Source organism: Vanessa tameamea, chromosome 23 (assembly GCF_037043105.1).
Source record: "Vanessa tameamea isolate UH-Manoa-2023 chromosome 23, ilVanTame1 primary haplotype, whole genome shotgun sequence".
NCBI lineage: Eukaryota > Metazoa > Arthropoda > Insecta > Lepidoptera > Nymphalidae > Vanessa > Vanessa tameamea.
In genome coordinates, this window is record NC_087331.1 from 5,684,884 (window position 1) to 5,707,071 (window position 22,188).

The 22,188-nt window shown below is 31.7% G+C and overlaps 2 protein-coding genes across 2 annotated transcripts in view; both read left to right on the forward strand.

Annotated features, from left to right (window-relative positions):
* Positions 1-919: 919 nt before the first annotated feature.
* On the forward strand, positions 920-4,266 carry LOC113401872 (attacin-B-like). The gene is made up of 3 exons (XM_026641947.2): positions 920-1,178; positions 2,510-2,701; positions 4,037-4,266. The coding sequence occupies exons 1-3, from the start codon at positions 985-987 to the stop codon at positions 4,236-4,238; spliced, it is 588 nt and encodes a 195-aa protein (XP_026497732.2). The 5' UTR covers positions 920-984; the 3' UTR covers positions 4,239-4,266.
* Positions 4,267-14,713: 10,447 nt separating this feature from the next.
* The window catches only part of LOC113401871 (cell adhesion molecule Dscam2-like), a 90,523-nt gene continuing 83,048 nt past the window's right edge, over positions 14,714-22,188 (forward strand). Inside the window, exon 1 of the mRNA XM_026641946.2 lies at positions 14,714-14,991. Coding sequence (XP_026497731.2) covers positions 14,940-14,991 — 52 coding nt within the window. The 5' untranslated portion in view covers positions 14,714-14,939. The remainder of the gene's footprint in view (positions 14,992-22,188) is intronic.

The following is a 22,188-nucleotide window of genomic DNA, read 5'->3' on the forward strand; positions in this document are numbered from 1 at the left end:
ACCTATACAAGATAAGTTTAACAATGAGTGGGAGTCCTGGGAATTCCCAGCTAAACCAGCGGTGAATAAAACGAAGTGATGTGCGCTAAATAATATTTTTTTAAATATTAATAATGAAAATTCTTACGATTTTTTTTATTGAAAAAAATTTATCGACTTCGGTGCTGTTAAATTAACCTGCAATATGCGTAACTATTACTCTGTCTCTTTTTATTGCATACAATTTAATTAAACCATTTATTTGTTATTCTTTTACTTTCATAGGTTTTTTAATAAAAAAAAATTGTGTTGTGATTTAATTCTTCTCAAGCATTGTTAATTTATATACATAGTTGTTTCTGTTATTTGATACATAATATACAACGAACTTTGTTACAACTCCCAGTCCACGTGGGACAATTTTTTTTAAATTTAGTTTCTAGATATGCATTTAAATCGATAACCACACCACTTATAAAGATTTAAAGATTAAATTACATATTAAATATAATTGTATCGTCTGATTGATATTTCTATAATATTTTCTTTACTATATTTATATCGTGTAGGAGAAAGTGCAGTGCTATAAAAATACTCAGCAGTTTTATTTCCCCCATTTTTTAAATCCACTTAATGAAACCTTATTTAAAATCGTATTTATGTTCGGGCGTTATAATAAGGACGAATTGAATAGATTTTCAAAATCATCAATATATATATTCGAAAACAAAAGTGTATTATCTATGTAGAATTTTTTATTACACTTTTTGTCCAAACGTATACTTCAACACTAACGATACGTGGAAATTGCTCAAGGCTTACGATAAAAATTGATATATGAATTTTAAAAAATATTTAATATATAAAAATATACTATCGACTACCTAAGCGCATCACTAACACATTGCAAACTATATATAGCCTATCAAGCGCACAGGACGGTGCACTTGCTTTTCAATTCTCATTCCTTATTGATATAAGTGACGTCACTGATATTTTACAAAAATGCCGCTCACTGGTAATGTATCGGAGAACGCTGACAAAACAAGGAATTTTCATATAAACGGAGCTAAAGAGTTCGATAATCATACGGTGAATGCAAATGTCTTCGTTGCGGGACAGAGGGATGTACCTGACCCGAGAAATTTAAATGCGCCGTCTTATAAAGTGGCTGGTGGTGGACTGGGTGTAGAACATGCGTAAGTATTTTCCATTTTTCTAATGAGTCCAGACAGACCGGAAGATGCAGCGTGGGTAGGTTAAGGTTGCGGGAAGCCGTTGGTTGCGAGCTGCACAAGACCGGTCGTTGTGGCGATCTTTGGGGGAGGCCTATGTCCAGCAGTAGACGTCCTTCGACTGAGAGATGAGATGAAGTTCAAACCCTAAATGCATGCAGTAAATAAGTTTGAATATTAATGCTTTTTTAAAGGCATCGGTGTATTCGATAGATAGACCACCTGATGATATGTGGTCACCATTGCTGTCGTATGAAATTTAACCATTTATTACATAACTAATGCTCCACCAAACTTGGGAACTGAGATGTTATATCCCTTGTGCTTGTAGTTACACTGGCTTATCCTTCAAACGGGAATCATGGTATTGCTGCATGGTAGAAAATATGATGTGCGGGTGGTATCTACCCAGATGATCTTGCAGAGAGCCCTACCAAAAAAGATTTATTTGTGTTTATAATTCATCTCGTCCTTGGTTGTGAAGGAAAACATCATATGGAAGCCAGTGTGTTGGTATAACCTTCCAACTTTTTCCTGTAGCAGAGAGAAGGTCTTAGCCTAACATTAGGACGGGAAGATTTTTTTTCGTAAGGCATAATATGTAGATAAATTTTTAACCGTCAACTATAGTTAATGCAGCAATAAGATATTAACAAGGTGAATGTAACCTTGTGTTCCTTGTTTCTGTATTTAAACTGACTGACTCATCTTTCACGCCGGAGCTCAGTCACAAATAAAATATTATGTGAAAAAATCATCGATGTCAGCACATTCGATCGATTCACCACAGTGCTTAACGTTTTTAATTTACTAGTCTGTGATTGGATCGTTTTTATCTTGAACAATACAATAAAATCTAAACGCGCGGCTTTATCCTCGTTGAGCGTAACTTCTCTGTTCCCATAGGCCCTAATGTAAGGCTAAAGAATTAGAAATTATTCTAAAAACACCAACAATTTACATTATAATTACATATGTATACGTCTATCGCGCAGGTTTGTGATGTGTTCCCTTCTAAGTGGATACCACCCATATCAGATATTCTACCGTCAAATAGCAATACAATTAGTATTGTTGTGTTCCCGTTTGAAATGTGAGTTAGTGTAACTACAGGCACAAGGGACATAATTAACTCCCAAATTTGGCGATGCATTGGCGATGTCGCCAACGCCAACGCGTCCGAATAATATTTAAATTGTTCTTTTAAGTTCTCTGTTTTTCGATACCAGCTCAGCAACAAAGAATATGTTTTATCAATGTACCAAAAACTAACATTTTATAATTTATGTTTCCAGGACTGGTCACTCAATAGGTGTATCCGCCCAACACATACCAAACTTCGGCAACCAAGTGACCGCCTCCAGTAATCTTAACGTTATGAGGACAGAGAATCACAGAGTCGACGTCAACGCATTCACAACCAACTCTATGCCAAAGGCTGGACCCAACTTTGCTACACATGGTGCTGGTGTAGATTACAACTTCAAGTAAGTTTATAAAAATTTCTCATCTTAGTGAATTCAATTGGTGAAAAATGACTTATTATATTTTTCGGCCAATCATAGTTGCGATATCGAATTTTACGATAATTCTAGTCCGTCAGCTGAAATCATCTTTATTTGAACAGGAATTAGGAATATTTATGTAAACAAGAAATGTATAAAGAATAAAACAAAGTTCTTATACTTGATCTAAGCGCTTGAAAAGTTCTAAGATTTCGGCGTAATTAAAAAGAGTTTTTAATTGAAAATAATCAATTACACAAAAAAATAAAATATTATTACAATTTTCAATTATTCTTCTTTCATCACTAATAAACCACTCTCGCAAATAAACGAATTCGAAATTTAAATATGTAATAAAATAAACATTGTAAAATAAGATAAGGTGCAAATTTGTCTATTCCGAGCGACGTGTTTTTTTTTTTCTCGCACTAAAAGAAGTACTACTTCAAACATATCAAAGAGCCGAGATGGCCCATTTAAACGATACATCAGTCTTAACTGAAGATTAAGGATTAAGGTATCAGCTTCGATCAAGCCCTACTAAATCTTCATTCATGTTTCATTTGTGTTCATGCTAGTCGGTGACGGAATACATATTATTATTAATATTAAATTGTTTATAAGGGTCTATTCACACAGAGATCATTCATATATATTTAAAGTCCTTTATACAACACAAAACGAATTAAATACAAAATATACACCATGTGAAATTATTACATATATTTTACATCGCCACTAGTAAACCGAGTATTTTGAAATACACGAAGTCACGTTTGAAGACCGTCATAAAAGGAATCTGCGTATCCAAGATACGTATGCATATGGGTAAACGGATTAGGAACTAATCTTATCAAGATTGTTTGTGTGCAATTGCGTACTTTATCACAACACTTTAGAGTCTTTAATTGAATGTTAAACTTCAGATACGGGTGATTAATATGTTTAAAACTGATACCGGCCTTATGTGCGGGCGTTAAAGTCTAAAATGCTTTAGTTTTTATATTATATATTCGAAGACTAAGTTGTACAGAATTAATACAGATTTGCCTTTATTAACTCAACGTCTAATTGTTTGAGGCTAATCCTTCGATTTTTTTATACAAATATATATTACTATAAATTAAAGTTAAATGGTCTTAATATATTTATAAGATAATATAATACTTACGTTAATTAATTGAGTCAATATTATATTTTTTATATAAATAATATATTATAAATTGAACTTATGAAATGTTTCACTAAAAATTTTATATAAAATACGTATGTTTTAAAAAAATGTAAAACATTTTTTTGACTATTTTGTTATTTCAGAGACAAACTTGGCGCCAACGCGAGTGTAACGCACACGCCCATGTTCAAACAAACTGATTACTCTCTTGGCGGTAATGTTAACTTATATAAGAACCCGACCACATCTGTCGACTTCAGCGCGGGCGCCCAAAGAAGGGACACCCCTTTTGGCAGAGGCAATTGGGAGAAACATGGCATGATGAAATTTAACAAACAGTTTTAAATATTATATATACAACATTTTCGAAGTATTTTTTTTATATTGTCTTCATAACACGATGTATCTTTGCTTATAAATGAATATATTAAACGTAAATTTTATGAAATATAAATTAATTTATTCATATGTATTGTTTTTTGTATATGTGTTTATACATTCTTGGTAAACAATTGTTATTCAATATAGAGTAACTATATGAATATTCAGAAATTGATTTGTACAGTATGTTAAAACCTTTATTTAAAAAAGATAAAAAAAAACACAATACTACGACTCTGATAACAAAAAACACCCACACATACATAAAATCATCACACACATACACATAAGCAGATAAGCATAAACGAACGCATACATATCTATACTAATATTATTTATAAACTAATTTTACCTAAATTATCTTTTAGTTTTAAAAATTAAATAAATTTATTTTTTTGTGTATTCCATACTGTTTTATATTTAAATAATTATATTATATATATCATACGGTAATGTATAACTTTCTTGTGAAACTAAGTTTGTTCATCTGATTCGTCGATCCGGTTCAATCTGGATTAGCTCGTTTTGCTGCAGATCACAAAGTCCCGTTCATTAATTTCGGGCGTACTCCATTCTGCAGTGTGTAAATGCGAAAAAGTCGAAAAAGTTAAAGTACGTGGCTCTCATAAAGACGAAGTCATATTACTAATATCTACATTACATAGACTCAAATATATAAAAAAATAATATTTATAAACTTAAACTCAATAAAATATTATTAAATTAAAATGTAATAAAGAACAAAATATTCAAAAGAGAACGAAAAATAAAATTTAATGAAATTCAATTTCATAATAAACCGACTTCAGATAAAGTATTTTCGTAATAAAACAAAATGTAATTTCTATCTTTAAAAATGCGAAGGTAATTCCAAGATTTCGTGGATATTTTTAAGCTCAGCGCAAAACTCCTAACTGTGGCAATAATTGAATAATCACGAGAGTAACTTCGTCTACAACCGCAATTTCTTGCGATATGATCAAGTTATACGCGTTGAGCGATTAAATAAATATATTTTTAATATTTGTCTTTTATGTTGATTATATTGTGTATTATGCCCCTTTATCGTAAGCGGATACCAAGCCTCACAGATAGTGGCGCTGTAAGAAATATTAACCATTCCTTACATCGCCAATGTGCCACCAACTTTGAGTGCTAGGATCTTATGTCAGTGGTGCCTGTGGTTTCACTGGCTAACTCACCGCTCAAACCTTTTTTCCTTGCGCGTGTCCTAATCTTTGGAGTCAACACAGAATGTCTTCTTTCCATTCTCTTATATTATTTGTCATCTAATCGTTCACATCCATCATTCTCATATCCCTTCTCACACGCATCATCCATGTCTTCTTAGGTCGTCCTCTTCCCCTCCCTCCCTCTACACTCATGCTCATCACCCTTTTAGTAACTCACCGCTCAAACCAGCCACAAAAATACTAAGTATTTCTATTTGACGGTAAAATATCTGCCACCCTTCCGCCATCCTTTACCTACCTTTTTTTTCATCAATATTTCGTACTGGTATTTACTTAATATATCTTATAAAATGATGATTAAAAAATGCTTGTATACTATTTAGAACTGTACAAATTATGATCACGTATACTAATAAAATCTATGCGTTAAATTGCAATTCTAAATCTATATTTGAAATACAAAATAAGTGAAGGCATGATATTGATCCGTTTTAAAATGATTATATGCTTAAATCGACTCTGAAAAGCCCACGTTTCTGTTGGTTTAAATAACTTTTATGTAATTAATCTCTTAGAAATTTTCGAAATTGGTTCGAAGTTATTATCGACTGCGCTGCATAGCTACTTCGGAATTCGATCGTGGAATTATTAATATTTAATCAAATACGCGTTCACTCACACCACTCGACGTCCTGTTAAAAACAATTCGCTACCGTGAGTTAGATTTATGCAAGTCTGTTTTCAGCGAGGTCTAAAACTTGAACCAAATGCCAGTTGGAATCAAACTTCCATTTTTTGCTCAACAAATTAGTTGACTTTCGTTCCAACTCCTTCTGTTACTTGATATTTTTTTTTGTTCTCTGTTAAATAAGGTGAAAGAAACTCATCGAAGTTTGTCTGCTGCTGGATTTTTAGTAGTCAGTAATAAGTTGACTGTCACAACAGATAATTTAGAAAAAGAGGAACTTATTGACAACATTATTAGTATGATAAGTTCCTATTTTTCTAAATTATCATAGATATTATACATATATTTGTTTAGTTTTAATCAATAAACTCTAAAACTACGAAATCAGAAATTTGAAAGTGATTTTATCAGGAAGAAGGTAGTATAACTACTTTGGTTAATTAAAAATGAGATTTCAGCTTAAAATAATGATATTTGTCGGCATGTCGCTACCGAGATTCTTCATCCGCGTGCGCGAATGTAATATATTATATCCCTTCGCACAGTCATAAACTGAATTACGAGTGGGTGAAGCCGAGTTTATATTAAATACTCTTCAATAAATTCTATTTTTTCAATTTTCTTTTTATGATATATATTATGTAGACGGATGGGCAACTGGGCCAACTGATGGTAAGTGTTTACCATCGCCCATATTTATTGGCGCTGTAAGAAATATTATTCATTCCTCACGTCGCCAATGAAATAAGATGTTATGTCCCTAATAGTTACACTGGCTCACTCACACTTCAAACCGGAAAACAACAATGCTAAGAATTGCTATCGCCGTTATAATATCTGGTAAGTAGGTTGTAGGTTGTACCAACCCACGGGCTTGCACATAGAACCACCAAGTTAATAAAATAACTTACTGATATACATACAGATTTTCGTCGTTTTGTATTCTTTTTTCATAGACTACGTTATTCCCTTTTTATTATTGTTTGTGATTTTATTACATATCGTCGAGGCAACTTTAAATCGACTGATTCTTAATAGATGGCACTGATTAGAGAAGCGTCAAGCGTTATTTCGTCTTGAAATAGATTGATTTGATTGTTACTAGTAGTTTGCTCAATAATCATAAAATAAATCCGGCAAATTTATTGATCTTTCATGATTCTGTTACATTCCATAAATAATTGAAAAAAAATTCTCGCCCGTTGTTGTCGTGACAAAAGCGAGTACAAAATCAAAAGCGAATATAATTTCCGGGTAGCGCGTAACGACGTTTTACGGAAAATTCTCCGAAAACAATTCACCGCATCACAATTCACAGAGAACAATTCGCCTAAAACACAATTCACCGAATCACAATTCACCGAATCACAATTCACCGAATCACAATTCACCGAATCATAATTTGTGCATGTCAACTCATTAACTGAGCAAATTTTACAGAGTCTTCAATCCGCTAGGATAACCGAACTCTGTTATACGAAAAGCATCGACTATCCTTACTTATAAATATTTTTCGGATCGGATCGGATATCAGACGTAATTGGCGACGCCAAAACCTGGCCAGAAATCATACGGCGAATATTTTGAAATCGTAATTTCAACGATGATAGAATCATAAATAGAAAAAAACAAATAAAATTTGAAGAACAAAATATACAAAAAATATATATAAAACAAATTTAAATACTAAAAAATATATAAAAATGGATGGATATACCCGCTACGTCCTCGTTCGTTGACTCCGGGTGCGGCTGAAAGCGGAAATTTATTCATTTGTATTCTTGGTATTAGTATAAAAACATTTATAAGTAAGGATCGTCGATGCTTTTCGTATAACAGAGTTCGGTTATCCTTGCGGATTGAAGACTCCGTAAAATTTGCTCAGTTAATGAGTTGACATGCGCAAATTGTGATTCGCTGAATTGTGATTCGGTAAATTGTGATTCGGTGAATTGTGTTTTCGGCAAATTGTGTTTTCGGAAAATTTTCCGCAGACGCGTAACGACGCGTCTTTTTTTTAATACGCAATAAGTCCTATCGCTTTAATTATTATTTACTGACGTTTTAATATATTGTTTTAACCAACACACACATTACTATCTGACAAATACATACCGTGATGGCCCAGTGGTAACAAGACATGAATCTGAGCCTTTAATTTTGAATTTAAAGCCTTGATTTGTATTTATAATTCATCTCGTGCTCGGCGGTGAAGAAAAACATCATGACGTAAACTGCACGGGGCGAATCTGGCACGTTTAACCACTAACCCTCATTGGAGCAGCGTGGTGTAATCCAAACATCCTGTTCAAAAGGGAGAGGAGGCTTTTGCCCAACAGTGGGATATGAACAGACTGCGCGTTGCCTATTAAAATTAATGTTTAGCGGTTAAATATGTAATAAGTGACTACACAGTTGGCATTTCACAAAGTCCAAAGTCAAAACAGGTCCGATAACTTTGTTTATTCATTAACATGCTATACAAGATCGTAAATTACCTACTTATGTTTGAATTTGTTTACACAGACAAGATCTCGTAAACGCCTTGGGAACATCAGGTGCAAGATTATTACAATAGTTTATGAACGTACCGCCTGAAGCCTTAAGGTCTTATCTATCTGTAAAACTGAAACAGGGTGTCTGTTTAAATAATGTTTTAACAGGCATACGTGTTGAATTGTTAAATACCTTATTTTGGGTAAATAACGAACATAAATTATTTAAAAAATTAATTAAAAAATGACGTCATAAGAGCTAAAATAACCCATTTGATCAGTGGTTAGGTGAATTTTAACTTAAGTTAGCAGGTTCAAACCAAGCATGAAAACCCTATGACAAGTTAAATGAAAATGTGTCAAACGTTTATATCACCAACCCGCATTGAGACTGTGGAATAAACTCTTAACCTTATGGACAGGAGAGAAGGCTATATGAACCGGCTGTTACGTTTTACTGTTTTTATGACAGTGATATTTTTCTTTATGGATATATTTTTTTCTAATTTTTAATCCAATATAGACACAAACGCAGTCATAGACACGTCTACTTATTTGTCCAATAGCACTATACCGTGACAGATATACATACGTGTAACGTTAAAGGTAAGTAATCTCTCCGTAGGAAATGACAGTCGCAGGTGCGCCTCCGACGGCAACTGCTAATAGCTTTTAGACAGCAAAGACTAGTGATGGGCTAAGGTTATATCGATAATAAAACAATTAATTCAATTACGGTTCGACTTTCATGTTAAACAGTTTATCAAATATGTCTTTATATACTTGTGTTTGAAAAGTTAAAATTTTCAATTACTCAAATCGTTTAATTAATGTATTAGAATTTATAGAACATTTTAGTTATGTCATTTTGTTTTTCGAATTTGTTCCTAATACGGGACGGTTCACAGTTAATTAGTTTATATGTTTTATATAAATTTTAATGTATAACATGTTTGGGTCAAACGTTTGAACTTTTAAATTTCATTAATTTTTGACATTAAAAGTTTTTATTTATAACTTACTTGATTTAATTTTATGAATTTTGTATTATTTTGTAATGAAAATTCTTTAGGATGATTTGAAACTGAATGAAACAAATACCCATCAAGAGAAAATGACAAAAATTAATTAATTTAATTATTAAGTGTCACTTTTACCATATGTGCATTGCGCAGCCACGTGTTTTTAAATTGAGTAAATCCATTGGAAATATTTGGGTTATACGTAATCGCAAAATTTATAAAAAATAATATATAATATTGTACATATTTATTATGTCATATTGGAATATTTGTAACTCAATTTAGTTAGTAAAATCCGTATAAATAACACTTCCAAAAATTGTATACCCTCAATATAAAGAAATTCGTATGATACAAATCATGACCGAGAGAACTTTAGCAAGAATGCTAACAGCATTTTATTGATATACCAATCTGGAAAACTTGATGGTAGGGCTCTGTGTAATCCCGTCTGGGTAGGTAACACTCGCTCATCATATATTCAACCGCCAAACAGCAATAATTGGTATTATTGTGCTCCAGTTTAAAGGATGGGTAAGGCATTCTTACTACAGGCACAGGGGACCTAACATCTTAATTCCCAATGTTGGTGATGCATTGGTGATATGAGGAATGATTGATATTTCTTACAGCACCAATGTCTTTTGGCAGTGGTGACCACATTTCATCAAACGATGGACCAGCCTTGTCACCAGTTACAATAATGAGACGGGGTGCTATACACATCTGTTTCATAAAAGTTTCTTACTTATAATAGACTCTAAGGTCTACGTTTAAACTGCAAATTTAAATTACAAAGTAAATAATAGACGTAAAATACAAGCAACGGTTAAATAAATTGATAATAATTTAAGATCAAATCATTAAATTCAATCAAGCAACAATGAACCTTAACACGATAGATTAAAATCTGGAATGGTATGAAACTCAAATGACATTTGATCTACCCACTACAATTTCCATTTCCATACTAATATCTTAACAATAATAACATTTTTAAACATATTCCAGCGCACGTGGTCTCATTAATATTTTATGTATACATTCGGCGTTGGTTAAGTCGAATCGTTTAATTATAACTAATTTAGCTCATATTTATTCAAACAGAAACGTATTAATTATGAACAAAATGATTAATAATTCACCAAAGCCGACACAACTTTGCTTATTGTAGCTTTCAATTAATAAAGTCATAATTTATTTGAATACATTTTAGAATACTGTATTGTTTTCAACGACCGTTTACATAGCGGTTTCTTTTTTTAATTTTCAAAAATTTGTTACATTGAATTAATGTAAATAAATTATACGAAATATTGTACCTATTCGTTGTGTAATATTGGAATGTTTGTTACTCGTTCTATCTTGTAAAATCCGTATAGCGTATGTCAAAATAATACTTTCAAAAATGGTATACTTTCAATATAAATAATAAGCTACTTACCTACTAAAAGTACGTATCATACGAATCATGGCGGAGAGAACTTTAACAAGAATACTAACAGCGTTTCATTGGTAATACCAATAATAAATATTTGGTACTGTAATAAATATGGCATGTAAAAAAATTATTTGTATCGATTATAGCAATGGCGGATTTTCTTAATGGAGATAAGCCAAGGTGCGGGTTTAATCACAGCGAGCGGACCACGCCTACCCAGAGCCATGTCCTGCCGAACCATAGATGCACTTTCTATTCTCTATGTATAATATCAAAATCTGATTAACAATCCAACACGAAGAGACCAGATATAATGTCAACTTTACGTAATGTCTATGGCACGGAAGTATAACAGCTAACTTCCAGCCTACTTGGGTTTCGAACCTGGGGCCTCATCATCTTTAACCGAACAATGTAACACGTAGATCAATGAAGTCATGAAAATAACAAAAAATTGGAGTGATAATGATTACGTGCATTCTTTTTTTTAAATTTAACTTTGTTCTTATTGAAATAGATTTCCGTTTAAATAAAAATATAAAAGATTTTTATATATTAAAATCTTATTATTACAAACGATTTGAATTCAAATGAAAATTTTCAATCTTTTCATTAAGTTTGTATGTTGGTGTTGTCGATAGAATTACAACCCTAACCAACAAAGATGACATACAGTAATGGCCGACTTGAACTGCCATCTGGTGCCAGTGGAATTAGCAACCATGTGTTCCTGAAGTCGCTACATATGATCCTGCAAAAGGGCCTCTAATTTGATCAACCAATAATGAACTTTATGTAATACAACATAAGGGACATATAAACAGCAACAAATAAAAAAGTTGATAATTTTAAATTGAATCTTAAACAAGCAAAAATGAATCATGTAATAAATACATTTAAAGCTGAATTGACATGCTTGGGTCGCAATTCCATTTGTATAAAGAGTCATTTCATGATTGACTTTAAAAAGAAAACTTAAGGAAGAAAACTTAACAAATATAAAAAAAGTTATATCCTGTTTATATACTGCTGATATTCTAAGGCCCCTTCTTATAGGGGAGAAGATTTGGAGCTTACTCCATCTTGCTGTTATTATGCGGGTTGGTTATATAACCAACGTACCACGTGTATACGTGGTTTATCTTCGTCCGACACATGCGTTATAGATATTAAAGAAATGGATATGGAATATGTATGTATATATTTATACAAAAACATTCGTTAGTAAAACAAATATAATTTTGTTGTGTGCAGTGCGCACACTAATTTAAGTTGGTAGCTATAGAGGAACTTTAGTGATATCATTAAAAAAAATGTAAATAAGAAAAAAAATTCAGATCAAGTTTTTCTCAAATTTTCAATAATGGTAATGGTCAAATTTCGAATTTCATGTTCTGAGCGAACGCTAGTTGTATTGAACGATGAAATTTTATTTATAAATATAATCAAAATATTGCAATAAGCCTTTGAATAAGCATTTAAATAATGCTAATTGTAGGACTGTTATTAGTCCGTCCTACGGTTTCGAAGTCTGTTCTACTAAGAAAATAAGGTAAGAAAATAAATTTGTGTAGTCTAAGTAGGATAGAATTTCACGGAAAAGACCTTATAATTAATTACTATAAATGATACGAAAAACTAAGTTAATTTCTCACAATGTATTGCTTTAAGCAACATACATTATAGACAAATTAAGCATGCGCCTGGATTGACCAGGCGTTTTCGGCAATGGCGAACCGCACCTGTAAATTAAAAACCCGTGATACCCACTCGTCCTCTTCGGGGGGTATCACAGGATCGCTTGTTCATGACGCTCCGACGGTTAGCCCATCTTTGCAGGCCTCCAAGCTAAGAGGGCTCCCGGGGTACGAGCAATCCTACTGTCGTGGAAGCTAAAGAAGAAGGTGCGCATAGTGCTGACAACTTCTCTTCAGTCTTCTTCAGCAACGTGTCAGCGGAGACGCTCTCCTCGCGCACCTGCTCAGAAAGAACAGTACAACATATTTGTCTATTGTTAAATACGTTTCTGACAATAGACATACGTCGTAGTGTCGCGCTGTAAACGCAATAATAGTTTGAAATTTCCGCTACTAGTAAGGAAAAAATACTTCTGTTATATCAGCCTGTAAATGTCTATTGAGACATATTAGGCTAAGATAACCCTTTGTTTGGAGAAAGCTTATGTGGAATAATTCTAATACGGCTTTGGGGATTCACATGTTTCAATCAGAGTTTCACCTGACACTTGCACGACGTTATAATATAATTTTATATGATCATTACCTGTACATTTGAATTATTTATGAATTAGAGTAACTACCGTGTTCCATTTTGGTAATCGGTATAATCCACATCCCGAACTGATGGTAGCCTAATGTTAAATTTATGATATGTATAACCTTACATTTATATAAATTAAATTGCTCGTAATTGAACTTGAATAAAATATATTTATATGTGAAATTATATCACGTCTTCCTTCTTGGCCCAGCTGGAGATGTATTATTAATACAAATAAGGACTTGAAAGTTCAATAGTGCATGCTCGGGTCTCAACCTTGTTTGCCATTTTGGCTCAACTAGAGTTCGACTTTTAGCGCTAATAAATATAACAACTTTAGTATAGCTAGGATCGAATCTTACTGGAGTCATTCGCCTGTATTATAACATTATTGATAATATAAGAACTTTACATAATCAAGCATTGCATTGTAAAATATATAGAACGCAGGTAAATGCTCAAAATCGAATCTTAGATTCTAATACAGATAAGTGCCCGTCTGTAATATAACGATCAAATTACAGGCGTATCTTCGTCAGTCAGTACTGTAACGTAATTCTCATGATCGAATCTTAGATTGTTTGTTACAGGCGAGTACTGCCAGTGAGGGAACGATCTAAAACAACCAACATACTAAATACTTAAAGACATTTCTACTCTCTTTATTCTTTCAAAATAAATCTCGCAATATAAAGGCATCAAATTCGCAAAAATTATGCAAAAGAAATGACGAAAATATTTACTTACATTCAAGAGTTAAACGGGGATATACGAAATATCTCCCGCTATGAAGATCATCTCTTCAAACGTCAGAGCCCAAGAGTGGCATTATGTAGCACCAGTAAGAATCTGTTTTGCCCCTACCACTGGTGTATAAGAAACTTACGAGATTAATTAATAAATAATATTTAAAGAGTCTGGGACTGTCTGTATTTTTAGTAGAAATTGTATATTTGGCAAGTATTTATCTATGCCATTTCTAATTCACAATGGATATTAGATTCTAAATTTAAATTAAATACACAGTAAATCAATTTATAAATAATATTTAATTTATAAATTGATTGACTGTGTATGATAAAAAAAAATACTTAATAATTTCAGTATTTCCATAAAATACAGTTAAAAAAGAAATCATATTCATTCAGAGTAGTTTTACGCAAACGTTACATTTTAAAATGTTGCATTTAAAATTAACCTTGAAATTTTACTCTCATTCCACCCAAAGAAGTTACTTCATATTTAACTTCATGATTTTTCAACGTTCGGAAACAACTAGTAGGAAACTCTGCCAGTCCTCAGTTTCATTTGAGACGCGTCGAGAGTCGCACGCTACTCCAGAATAAAAGAGCGGGAAATCGCGAAATTTTTTTCGTAACAAGGAACTAATTTAATAATAATATCATAGTATGAAGCGTTTTAAAAACGTAAAAAATGAAAATATTACATTTAAAAATGGAACGTTTTGTGACGTTAGAATTATTTTTTAAAATAGGAACATAACATAATTGTGTATTTTAGAACTAAATGTGTATAATATTTTAAAATGGAAACAAGTTTTTGGATGTTTTTGCTGTTTTTCGCGCCATATCTGCCTGGTGAGTGAATTATTAATTTGCAATTCCAATATTTGATTGAACAAAAGTTGAATTCTTTTAACGAAGTTTAAATATTTACATTTCGCCTCGATGTCCTCCAGTTTTTATTAAATTTACATTGAAAATAACATATTTCAATATTGAAGGTTTTATTGAATATTAATTGCGTCTTCTTTAGAATTTATTCGCGTATTTTCGAATTTATTATCTTGATTCTATTTCAAAAATAGTTAGTTCCTCTTAATATATAATTATATAGCTGAAGTATTAAGAAAATATAAAATATTACCATGTATAAAACATCGATAATAATTATTCTTAACAAATAACATGTAATTAAATTAACTAATAATGATATTCTTTTTTAATTAATAATACTAAACGTACTTACGAAGGTACTTCTTAATTTAGATATATCGTTGGTAAATTTATTTATAAAACAATCAAAGATAACAAGTTCGGATTTAGAATGCAATATCCGAAAAGTCATCCAATTTCAAAGTTTTTTTTATAGAAGCCACGTGCCACTGAAATGAATACATACAGCCAAAAAAATACTAATTTTAATATGTTTTATAATTTACGCCAAAAATTAAACATGGAGGGGCGCGCCTTCGTAAGTGAACGATCATATATACGTGTTATGATATAGAATAATGTTATGCTTAGGTACTAAATACACCATATAAGATTTTAAATTAACATGGTTATTTTTATTACTAACAGTATTTAAAAGGGGATATTTACTATGTTTTTTTATTATTTTTTGTTCACGAGTCATTCGTAGATAATGTCGAAATATCGAACTCCACCAAATAAAACTAAAAAACATGGTAAATATCCCGTTTTAAATACTGTTAGTAAATACACCATGTTATACCAGTCAAAGGCAGTTACAGTATACATTCTAGATAAAGTAAATCCTATAAAATATTAAAATACATGGCGATAGGTCATATAAAAATATACTTACTATTAATAAATCGAATTATTCAAAATTATAATACAAATACAATTGAATTCAGGTAAAATAAAATGAAAACGAAATATTAAAAATATTAAAAAAACAACATAAAAAAAAAAAAAAAATATATATTCGCCCACCAATCTGTTTTGGAACCTTTAAGAAAAAGTTTCAAACATTTTTCTCGAAGGGAGAAGAGGCCTAGGTTTAGTAGTTGGACATTTAATGACTTTTTTATATTATTTTTAAAACTGTCATGAAATTTTTTTAACCCCATTGTCGTTGGATGAGAACTCGCTCAATTTAAGAACCAATATTGTTAAAGGTATTTTCCTTTAAGTTTTTTTTCTCTATCGGAATCTTACATCTGTCAGGATCGTCTTGGAATTCCTACAGGTTTGTTGAAACCCAGCAAGAACAAGCAAGCGTACAAACACACCTATTTTTTTTTTTTTTATTTTTTTTTTTTTATTTATGTTAGAGGAGGCAAACGAGCAGGAGGCTCACCTGATGGAAAGTGACTACCACCGCCCATGGACATCTGCAACACCGGGGGGCTTGCAGGTGCGTTGCCGGCCTTTCAGGAAAGATATATAATGTTATATAATGTTAAACCAAAAATGTATGTATGTATGTACAAGATTATATAAATGATAAAAAAGCGTGGAGCTAATACTTGTTGACTTCCAGCCAGCAAATATTATATACATATATAATTGTATTTAACTAATATATCTTTGTATTTTAAATGTTGAAAAAGAATACTCAGATTCTTGCCGGTTCTTCACAGTTGAATCAACATGTGCGAACCGGTGTCAGTGTCACTTAATATAGTTTGTAAAATGACGATTCAAATGTTCTTGTAAAAGCGTACTTGAATAAAGTATATTTTGATTTTATTTTTTTACTTATATGTGTTTGTATACCGATTGCTCGGAAACTGCTAAAAAGATTTGAATGATTTAAACTTTGGAGGTAAATCCGCTAATTGATAGAAATGATAGACTCCAATGTTAATAGTTTTGGCCAATTACTACATAAGGTGTTTTTTTTTTCTTGAATATAGTAGGCAGCTTATTAAATAATAATCCATCTGATTGTAAGTACAACACCGTCCATATACATTGACAATATACGCAATGTTGACTCAGTTACAGTTAGTTGCTATTACATACCAATATTATGCGCCACCGACCTTGACAACTACAATGTACGTAACATTTTAGTTGTTAAGGTTCAAACACTCAAACACATAACGCTTAGTATTGCTGTTTGGCGGTAGAATATCTGATGAGTACCTAAGTTGAATCATTACACTTACTCATTGATTGTCAAATTAAACACTACCACCGGTTTGGAAAAGAAAATATCCTGTCCTAAGAAGACCCGGCGAAAGAAACTCAACGGGTCGTTTTTTTTATTTGTCAATTTTATTATTTAATTTCAAAAGAAATAGCAAAGATTTACTTCCAAATATGATCTTCAAAAACGGGTACTGAAAAGGTTTGGAAATTACGACCGTAATTTTCAAACAGTACGCTGTTGCAAAATCACTATAAAATGTCGCATCGCACTCCTGTCGCTAACAATGTGACGTCAGAATTGCTGCCCACTATTTCTGGTGTTAAAATGCTGAAAATATCTTCACATAATGATTTGATCAATCTATTGCTAATTGTGGCTTTACTTTCTGATAAAAAAATTATCTATAGGTTCCAATTTTACGAAGCCGATAAAATTCGGAAAGTTTTTTTTTTTTTTCAATATTTTATGACCAATAAAAGTATAAAGTTGTAACAAAAAGTACGTGTCATGCGTCATGCGTAATATTGCGTTACGTGTCTTGTATACAACAGAAGAACACAAAAAATATGCGTTCCTATATGATTTGACAAAGAAAGTATTGAAGAGCCAACTGATTGTAAATGGTCACAACTGCCCCCAGATATTGGTACTGTAAGAAATATTAATTATTCCTCATATTACCAACGCGTCACCAACCTTGGGAACTAGTTGCACTGACTCAACTTATTATTGTCATACTTGTGTTCCGAATTCGAATTGGTGAACCCTTCAAACTGGAACAAAACAATACTTACGTATTACTGTTTGGCGATAGAGTATATGATGAATGCTACTTATCCAGACAAAATCTCTACCACCAAGTTTTCCAGAGAATTGGTATTACGATGAAACGCTGAAAGCATTCTTTCTAAAGTATATCAGTCGTGGTTACTAAGATACATTGAGTACTTTTTATTATCATTAGTACATTATGCTTTATTAACCATTGACAACGGTGCTTACTTTGATTAATTAAATATATTTTACAAAAAGAAATCGACTTTATATTCCTCCCGTACAAAACGCTAATTTCATATGTAAGGACCTAATATATTGGATGTAAACAATCATTCTAATTACTGTCATGTATATTTTACTAGATTGATTGCGTTACAAATATTCCAATATTCAAACACAAATAATTTATCTATAATTGTAATATGAACTGCAAACTGTGAACCGAACATTTTAGATATTAAACAGTGCGGTTAATACAATCTTTGACAATATAATTATACGACAAAGTTTTCGCATAGTACCGCCGGCGTCGACAGATACTACGACTGCCAGCGCGTCGTAGGAATATAAGTGTTATATCGTGAGTCATACGGCTCATTATAGCGTACGTACTAGTGCGGGTAGTAAGCTATAGGTACATTAACCATTCAAACTATGAACGAAAACTATGTAAGAATTTTTATTTTATTTACTGAACTATAATTTATTTTATATTTAAGTACAACTAGTACTTAAACTACGCCGAGTCAAACTCTTATTTTTTGTCCGTTCTATAAAAGATACACTACGCGCTGACATCGATCTCTTTCTCTATTCGAATATTTTTTTTATTTTTTTTCAACATAAATGTAAAGCTAAAATAATAAAATTTCGTTGGGACTACTCAAAGTCTGGTTTATTTATGATATTTAGAACGAGAACAGTGCATCAATGAAAATTTTAACGATGCGTACTTTTTTTTGTCCGGCACTGTAATTTGAAACCAGAATAAGAGTATTTTATAAGCGTCAGTGTGAGTGTGTTATAAGAGTGTACAATTATTTTCTGTATTAGTTTATTATAATAATTAAATTATATTCCACTATGGCTGGCTGGAGACTGGAACCCAACAATATTTTGTTTTCGGCGATAGAATATATAATCAGTGGGCTCCTGTACAACACGAATCTCACAGAATCCAAATTAAAAATAACCTTCCATCCATCGTGATTACCACACAGGAATATTATAATTAATATTTATATTAAACATGTATATTATATTTGTTTAACATAAATTAAACTTACAAAGCATGATAACATTTTTTTTTAAGAAGATCAATCTTTTGTTATATTATTAAAGATATAAATAGTTATTTGGAACTATTAGACTACTTATCTCTTATTTATTAATAACATATAAAACAACTAAACTATTTATTATTATGTAATTCTAAGTTATATACATCTTTATTTTTTTTATTGGAATAAGCTAAGGTTATTAATATTCTCAAATAAAATACTTTTAGAACTATATATTTAGCGAGGCTTCTGAGGGTAGTAATTAATGATGTTAGTACCTACCTACATACCATATAGGTAGCATTAATTACTCTGATATCATTCAACGATTATATATTTTTTTGTAAATGCCAGCTCTGTAGCTATAACTCTTCGAAATAAATGTCCAAAGATGGCGCTCGTATTTATACACGTCCGATGCGAGGAGGGCTAGGTCGTGATATATTACTGAACTGAGTAGCCCTTAAAGTAATAAATGAGAATAAGTTTATATGGAATAATCTTTCTTACTAAGATGTTACTTAATAAATAATGTAAGGCCATAAAATATATCACTTTGTACAATTTTTTTTTTTTGATACAAAGTAAGATATGTTTTATTATTAACTCAAAATCAACAAATACTACTCCATACCTTTTTATCATTTAATTAGTGTCAATTATATATATGTATAACTTGGTGGTAGGGCTTTGTGTAAGTCTGGGTACCACCCACTCATAAAATATTTCACCGCCAAACAGCAACACCTAGTATTGTTGCGTTAAGTGTGAGTCAACCAGAATAACTGTGTGTGTGTATTCAAATTATTTGTTAAAAATTGTGTGCATTAAAATTATATTAAAAATAAATAAATAAATAATAGTAATTAAATTAAATATAATCTATATAATATATGTATATAGATAATAATGTAAAACATTAAAAAAAAAGATTCAGTCAGTGTGAGCCACTTCTTTCAAGAACGACGAGCTGCAACGCCAGCGAAGATCTGCTGATGTTAAGTAAACTAAACTAAACTAAAAAGTGAAAAAGGCACGGGCAACTGTGAGCCCGTTGATGTAGTGAAAAGAAAAAAGAAAATAAAAAAAAGCTACAGCACAAGGAACAAAACACCTTAGCTCTTATGGGCAAAGTAAGAATGTTCAATATGTTATTACAGTGCTAACTCTCTGGGCGGTGGTGACATTACCATCAGACGACTCGTTTGCTCGCCTGCCTACATATACTATAAAATTAATAATTGTAAAGTTAAAATGATCACCGTAATTTTATTATAAAAACCAACTCTGTCCTAGAAAGTATTTATTGACTGCGTAGTCGGACACTTGGTTATAAGTTTATGAAAATATTTGCTACTGTACTGTCCATGCTCCACGAATAGATTCCCTGTACAACAAAATTCGATACAGTTTTCAAACTACTCCTATCAATCGCAACTAGTACTGTAAATGCGAAAGTCGCTTTGTTTATTTTATTACTCTTTCACGTCTAAACTACTGAACCAATCATCATAAAATTTTGCACAGAAGTTTTGAGGAGTACCTACAGAAAATGGTATAACGTAACTAATCACTCCCCTTACACACAGATGAAGCCGTGGCCGTAAAAACAGTGTGTCATAAACTAATTTATTTCCACGACATTGTTCGCCTCTGATCGGGTCAGGTATGAGGACCTTTATACCTATTTATAATTAATGAATAATTGACATAATAAATCGACAGAAATGGCGTTAATTTTATATAACGCCATTTATTGTTATCGAGATATCGGGGTTAGAACATACTAACGATTGTGGGCGCAAACCCAGGAATGCACCGTTGAAGTTATTTTTGCTTATAATTTATTGTTATGTTGGTACTCATCACCCTACATTGGGGAAAAGTGTTGGAATACGTAAACGCGTTTGAAATCCTACCCTACTTAGAAATAGTATTACGTCACACTAAGTAAAACATTAAAACAACGCATAAAAAAACATTTATAAGGCTCGCTTACAAAAAAAAAAAACCCAAGACTTAAGAGCATTTTAGACCGACGGCTTACCTTAAAAGATTTCAAGCCTTATCTAGGTTACATCTCGGGATCCCATTGAAGCATCTTGAAACGTCACCAAGTGTTGTGCTCAAAGGGATAGGAAACACGCTTTCGAGACACGTAAGATTTTATCTCTTAAAAAATAATAAAGGCATGCGAAAATGTGATTTTACGCGTGAAATTTTCGACAATGCTGATGAAAATTTAAAATTTTCGTACAAAAGAAATATTCAATTTATTTCGTAGTTTCAGTTTTCGAAATAATATTAATTACACTTTGAAGAAAATGGTTGTAAATACAAAATATTTAATTATTGCTTTTCACGCTATTATCCTGTGAAGTCAGCGAGGCGAATAAATAATTCAAATGAGTTTTATTTCATATCATTTTTGGGAACATTCGGCTTTTTGTAGGGTGACCATTGTATTGAAAAAAAAATGGCGTTATTTGCTTTGTTATATGAAAAAAACTTCTATAATTTATTTTTAATTCATGTTAAACTACTTATATTATTGTGACGACATTTTCTATCTGAAATTGAAGTTCGAAGTTAGGTAGTAAGGTAATCTTAGCGCAAGCATAACTACTCTCTAAATACTAATAATATTATGAAGATTTAAGAATTCATTATCAGTTATTTTGTTCCTAATTTGATTAATGCGGATCCTTAAATTTTTATTTATAGCTTAAGAACAGATACAGGTGATAAAATCATTTATATTAAATTTTGTTTGATATACTATGTTAACTTAGTTGCAGAGATAACTGTTGGTTCGAGCACATTTAAAGCCAATGCTTTTTTTTCGTTGGAAAAACGCATTTACTCCTGTCC